The sequence below is a fragment of the Sinocyclocheilus rhinocerous genome, unplaced genomic scaffold (genome assembly GCF_001515625.1).
Source record: "Sinocyclocheilus rhinocerous isolate Xijiao unplaced genomic scaffold, SAMN03320098_v1.1 scaffold2627, whole genome shotgun sequence".
NCBI lineage: Eukaryota > Metazoa > Chordata > Actinopteri > Cypriniformes > Cyprinidae > Sinocyclocheilus > Sinocyclocheilus rhinocerous.
In genome coordinates this window covers 43,272-49,640 of record NW_015625044.1, presented here as the reverse complement: position 1 = coordinate 49,640, position 6,369 = coordinate 43,272, and the positions used below count along the sequence as shown (strand labels likewise).

Below are 6,369 nucleotides of genomic sequence, written 5' to 3'. Positions count from 1 at the left end.
CTCTCTCTCTGTTTAAATCTAGATTAAAGAGACATCTCTTTGGCCAAGCATTCAAATAATGCATCTCATAATCTTGTACTGCAGTTATATCTGATCAAATGCACATTATTATTCTTTAGTTTGGGTTAAACAAATCAATTTTGCTTGGTTGGAACAGCAGCTATGCTAATTATGTCTCTATTTGTTTCTCTGTTTTTGCCGTAACTAGGATTTGCACAAGCTTCAGTCTGGATCCAGAACACAGTACATTAATTGACAGTCACCACTGATAAGCTACCACTAAATATTGTAGAAACTTAATTTGCTGTAAAGTTGCTTTGCAATGATTTGTATCGTGAAAAGCGCTGTACAAATAAACTTGACTTGACTTGACACCTGAGACACGATCCACAGACAGAAACATGAACTACTGACTGCACTTTGGACAAAAAGCAGCGTGAAAGTTTACACTGGGCATGTGTGCTATAAAGAAACCGTCACGTCCTTGTTTTGTTACATTTGCACACAGACATGAGATGAGCATTTTACAGCGTGTGTGTGTGTGTGAGTGAGAGTGTGTGTGTATGTGAGTGTGTGTGTGTGCGAGTGTATGTGTGCGTGTGTGTGAGTGTGTGTGTGAGAGTGAGAGTGTGTGTATGTGAATGTGTGCGAGTGCGTGCGCGAGTGTGTGCGTGCGCGTGAGTGAGAGTGTGTGCGTGAGAGTGTGAGTGAGCGCGTGTGAGTGTGTGTGTGTGTGTGTCAGTGATTGAGTGTGTATGTGCGCGTGTGTGTATGTGCGCGTGTGAGAGTGTGTACTGGTATTCACTACGTTATAGGCACCAAATGTCCCCACAAGGAAACAAGCTCATAAATCATACAGAATGAAGTGTTTTGAAAACATCAGAAAGTTTTGTGTGAGGTGTAGGGTTAGGGGATAGAAAACAGTCTGTACATAAGAAAAACCATTACGCCTATGGAATGAACCCATAAAACGTGAAAACCTGTGTGTTAGAGTAAGTTGCTGAAGCAGTGGCATTTGATGCATGACTATAATGAAGTCAGCAGCGCACAACACCAAACATTCAGCCTAAAGCAAACGGCACTGCGATCAGGATTCAGTTTGGAGAGGCTGCCATTGATCTCAGAGATCAAGAGTACTAGTGAAGAGCGCTTCGATAAACAGACCTCAGAGATCCAGAAAAATCAGCACAAGACCAGCTTCATACACATTTCATCAAGAGAAAAAGAGTCTGCAAACAGTTTCAGCATTTGCTACCAATCCTTCTTTATTTATAATAAAGGAAAAGCAAGTATGCCAATTAGCGAGAAAGACAATGAGTGTTTGCTAGTGCAGGAGCAGGAGACGGTTTCTGATGTCTTTGGTCCGAACCGCAGCAGAAGGAAAGAGAGACGGTGAAAGCGCATGACTGAAGGCACTTGATTACAGCGGTCTCGGATCATTTTGGACAAAAACAGAAACGAGTCGCTCTCTCTCTCCATTTGCGAGGAAGAACAGAAGTTGCTTGATAACAGAGTTCAATCAGAGAACTAAAAATCGCACTACATACATGGCCAGAGGCTACAAAACATTATACATATAGTTTACATATATACAGGATTGAGCTGAGAAGAGCGACGAGAAGCTTTCAGAAACTAAAGAGAGACACAGACAGACTCACTGTCAGCCAGAATCCAGACAGAAGAGCTCTCCTGGTCAAACACAGACGTCCCAGCATGCACAGCGCAGATGTGTCCCACCAGAGTGTTTCAGGAGGAGGCTGACGGCGAGCGCAGTGTGAAATGAGAGCATGAGGTATATCGTGAGCGTGAAGACTCGTGCTTTAGCACCCGATCAGGACACGACACGCCGGCTTCAATCGACTCGCAGCGCAAACTCTGCCTTAGTGTTGATCATCCGAGAAGCGCTTGACCGTTTGAAAGAGGAAGCCCACGAGCAAACACTCACCACAGGAACTACTGAGACTAACACTGAACGCTAATGTGACAACGGATGTAAACTTGACTTTCTCTTCATCGGACAGCTGTGTGTGTGTGGCATCACGGGCCGTGTGTCCGCGGCTGCCTCTGTGGAAGCCCATTGTGGGAGGGTCGATCCGAGCAATAGCCTGAGGAGTGGGAGGAGCCTCTCACGCTATTGGTCGGCTGGGAGTCGAGGTCGCTCTGATAGCGGTAGCCGCTTCGGCCGGGGTTTCGCTCGGGGTACGTGTTTCCGTTATATCGCTGAGTGCCCTGGTAGCCGTGAATGATGCGCCTGTTGCCCTGGAAAATCTGCGAGGCAGAGAGAGACAGAGCAGATCAGCAGGAGCTCAGAGCGGTGTGATAAACGAGTGCATGCGATCGCTCACCTGTTTGTGTGGCACGCTGGGGCGGCCCGTGTAAGCAGAGGCCTGGTGCTGGAGCTCAGGGGAAGGCGGGGCTTTGGCAGGGGTGGAGCCTGTGACGGAGGAAGAGGTGGAGCTACAACGAGAACGGCTGGAGTAGCCCGTCTGAGGATGATACACTACAGACAGACAGACAATCAGTCATTTATATGAAACAAACAGTCACGTTCAGGGTTGCCAGGTCCCAGAAACATTTCCAGCTCAAATCCCACCAAAAGGACTGAAAACTAACCCAATTTTCCCCCGTCCAATTACACTTGACAGTTGCGGGATTACCATAAAGGGCCTTAAAGGTCCCATGACATGCTGCTTTTTGGATGCTTTTATATAGGCCTAAGTGGTCCCTAGTACTGTATCTGAAGTCTCTTTCCCGAAATTCAGCCTTGGTGCAGAATTTCAGCCACTATGAGCCAGTTCCATAATGAGCTTTCCTTAGGACGTGCCATTTCTGTGTCTGTAGCTTTAAATGCTAATGAGGAGGAGAGAGGCGGGGCAACTGCCATGCTTCGCTCGTTTGCAAGCCATGATGTCTCTCGAGGAAAAAAAAATATTGCACTGGCCTGGCACTGTAGTAGCTCATTTTCTCATGGGCGGGCAAAGCAGAGAAAGGGGAGGTAACCTTTCCCCGTATGACGACATAAAGGGAAGATTCCAGATTGGGCCATCTGAGCTTTCATTTTCTCAAAGGCAAAGCAGGATACCCAGGGCTCGGTTTACACCTCTCGCCATTTCTAGCCACTGGGGGACCATAGGCAGGCTAGGGGAACTCATATTAATGTTAAAAAACCTCATAAAGTGACATTTTCATACCATGGGACCTTAAAAAAAAATGCTTTGATTTAGTTTTCTCTCGGTTTTAAATCTTTTTTAGATTATTTTAGCATTTTTATATGTAGAACATGCATATTTAATTACTTAACCTGTATTTTATTCCTCCTCAGTTACTTTTTAATTTTGGTGCTCTTACTTTACTTTTACTCTTTGATTTTGATTTTCAGCACTTTGCTTGATGAGACTTGTTTAAAATCGGAGCTATAAATATGAATATGACTGACACAATGTCATAAGCTAACATAGCCATCCACAAAAACTCAAGTCAAGTCAAAATTTATGTATTATTTTTAGCACACATTGTTTTAAAGCAGCTTTCCAGAAAACCAGGATGTCAGTGTTTGTTTATACCTTTATAGCATTTAGCACATTAGAGACTTAGCAGACTAAAATACCATGCAAAATTTGTTTTTCTTTAAAATACATTTTGATTTTTTCTTGTCTATAGATCAACTTTTTGTCATGCGTGGTACATTATATAAGTAGCTCTGCGGAGCCCGTGGCTCTGCAATTTCTCCCGCGGCTGCATGGAAAACTGCAGTCTGGCAACACTTTCCCGTTCACTGACCCACCTGATCCAAACGACATGATGCTGCACTTCAGAGGCTCCACATCATGGGAGAATTTCACAGCTTTACCCAGATCCTCGTCATACTTGCGCTCACTGACAAAGTGCTGGAGAGAGAGAGAGAGATGCGCATTAGACAGCTGCAAATGAAGGTTGAGGATCTACACTGCTGTGTGTGTGAGTGAGTGAGTGAGTGAGTGAGTGTGTGTGTGTGTGTGTGTGAGAGAGTGAGTGAGTGAGTGAGTGAGTGAGTGTGTGTGTGTGAGAGAGAGTGTGTGTACCTTGATGTCAGCTCGTAGCTCAGCGAGCTGCTCCTCTGTCAGTGATGCTGATTGGTCAGCCAGTCTCTTCAGCTCTTCTGCTCTCTTCTGACGGCCGTCCAGAATCTCCACTGTCACGAGAACACACACCTGATCAGCCTCAGTGAACAGCGCAGACACAATGATCTCTCAGTGACTCCCTCTGTTAGCATTCCCGCTCAATGACACGCGTGATTCTGAGCCAATCACGGGAGCGTTAAATGTAGTTTATTTGGACATACATGTTTGAATCTTCTTTGGATGAAAAAAAAAATTCATAAGGCTATTTTAAGAATCAATTGGAATAAATTAAGTTGTTTTTATGCATTCAAGTAATTAGACATGTTAAAACAGAATTTGGTAACAATAAAACATCATAGGTCCCTAAACATAATTTTTGTTAAACTTTTAATAAATTGATATGAAATTGTATAAGTTTAATGATTTTAATCAATTAGACATGCTTTTTGATGAATACAATTGAATTTAACCATTTAAAAAGGAGTCCAGAAAAATTAAAATGGAAAAAACGGAATTTGGGAAAAAATTGATTTCATAGGGCCCTAGCCTTTTTAATGGTGAAAGCCATACTTCAGTTATTAATTTACAACAGAAACCAAATAAGATATTTAAGACCACTCGTTCCAAAAACGCAAACTAAATTGATTTATATTTATTTGCTTATAAACCTTTTGCAGTGTATCAATAGAATTAAAAAGTATGTTTGACAGACAATGGCCTCTAAACACTAGTGTAGTGTCCTATCCTGCATCATCTGTAAATGACGTGTTCTCATTAGTTATTAAAGGAAACGTCCTTCTTGTCAATACAGAGTTGACTTCATGTAATTTAAGCACTCGTCCCATTCCAGTGCCATTTATTTCTGGCATGCACATTTCACTGTCATTGGGAAAGGTATCGTGTGTGTGTTTCTGTGTGTGTAGCAGTGCTGTCGTTCTACTCACGGGCTTCTGCTTTGACTTTGTCCATCTCAGAGAGCAGCGTCACCTCTCGATCCATGAGACTGAATGGAGAGCAGAAACACTTAGAGACAAGCCCATCTCAGACTGAAGAGCACCTCAATGAACTCAGAACTACTGAGAAGGGTTGGTTGTGTCTGTTCACTAAAGTTTGGCATAAACGTGTTGCTGGTCACAGTGTGTGAGTTTTGATTTTCTAATCCGTCAAATGATTCGGGTTAAATGGGTTCTGTCCTTTCCCTGATTTAAGACATTAACAGAAATCCCACAGGCATGCATTATTACATGATTCCACGTAAAAGTCTTTAAGTCAGTTTTATAATGCCATCTGAATGACGTACATTCACGCGAGATATAGACTCAACAGTGCTCCGAATACTATTTTTACTCATTGGCTGCCATTTCTGTAGTTTGGTAATGCGAAGAATAAAAAATTAGACGACAGAACACTTTTCAGTGTGCTTTTACTAATGAAGACAACAGGAGAATTAGTACTTGTACAGTTGAAGAAGCAGAAAAGGACCAACAAAGACAAAAGCTGAGCATAAAAGGAGAATGATGCTCTAAAAATCACTCGTCTGTATAATTGACATAAAACTCAGAGAAAATCAAGCTAATCCACACTGATAGATGGCAGTACACCATCAAACACCACTGTGGCATCGGTGCTTAAAATACAAGAACAGCAATGCTAATGCTAAGCTGAAGAACTACTGAATGCACCTTTAAGGCAACATGAACAAAGCAGTCACAATTATTTGTTGACAAATAATCATCAGCCCAAACGCCAAACCGTGACAGCCTTTAGTTGTGTGTATGAGTATGAGTGTTTGAGAGTGCAAGTGTGTGTGAGAGTGTGTGCAAGAGTGTGAGTGAGTGTGTGTGTGTGTGTGTCTGTGTGTGTGTGTGCGCGCGCGAGTCTGTGTGAGTGCGAGAGTGAGTCTGTGTGTTTGTGTGTGTGAGAGTCTGTGTGTGTGTGAGTGAGTGTGCGTGAGTGTGTGTGCAAGAGTGAGAGTGTGAGTGAGTGTGAGTGAGTGCGTGAGTGTGTGTGTGTGTGTGTGTGAGTTGAGTGCGAGTGTGTGAATGTGTGAATTGAGTGTGTGTGCAAGAGTGAGAGTGTGCGTGAGTGTGTGTGTGTGTGTGTGTGTGCGAGAGTGAGTGAGTGTGCGTGAGTGAGTGTGTGTGCGCAAGAGTGAGAGTGTGAGTGAGTGTGAGTGAGTGCGTGTGCGTGAGAGTCTGTGTGTTGAGTGAGTGAGTGTGTGTGAGAGTGCATGTGAGTGAGTGCGTGTGTGTGTGTGTGTGAGTGTGTG

The 6,369-nt window shown here is 43.5% G+C and overlaps 1 protein-coding gene across 4 annotated transcripts in view; it reads right to left on the bottom strand.

Annotated features, from left to right (window-relative positions):
* Window positions 1-1,239: 1,239 nt before the first annotated feature.
* LOC107749411 (spermatogenesis-associated serine-rich protein 2-like) overlaps window positions 1,240-6,369 on the bottom strand; it is a 15,120-nt gene continuing 9,990 nt past the window's right edge. For all 4 annotated transcript variants that reach the window (XM_016564557.1, XM_016564574.1, XM_016564565.1 and 1 more), the window contains exons 9-13: window positions 5,045-5,103; window positions 4,062-4,171; window positions 3,785-3,887; window positions 2,346-2,500; window positions 1,240-2,268 (exon numbers count right to left, since the gene is read on the bottom strand). In XM_016564557.1, the coding sequence (XP_016420043.1) occupies window positions 2,038-2,268; window positions 2,346-2,500; window positions 3,785-3,887; window positions 4,062-4,171; window positions 5,045-5,103 (658 nt within the window). In that variant the 3' untranslated portion in view covers window positions 1,240-2,037. The remainder of the gene's footprint in view (window positions 2,269-2,345; window positions 2,501-3,784; window positions 3,888-4,061; window positions 4,172-5,044; window positions 5,104-6,369) is intronic.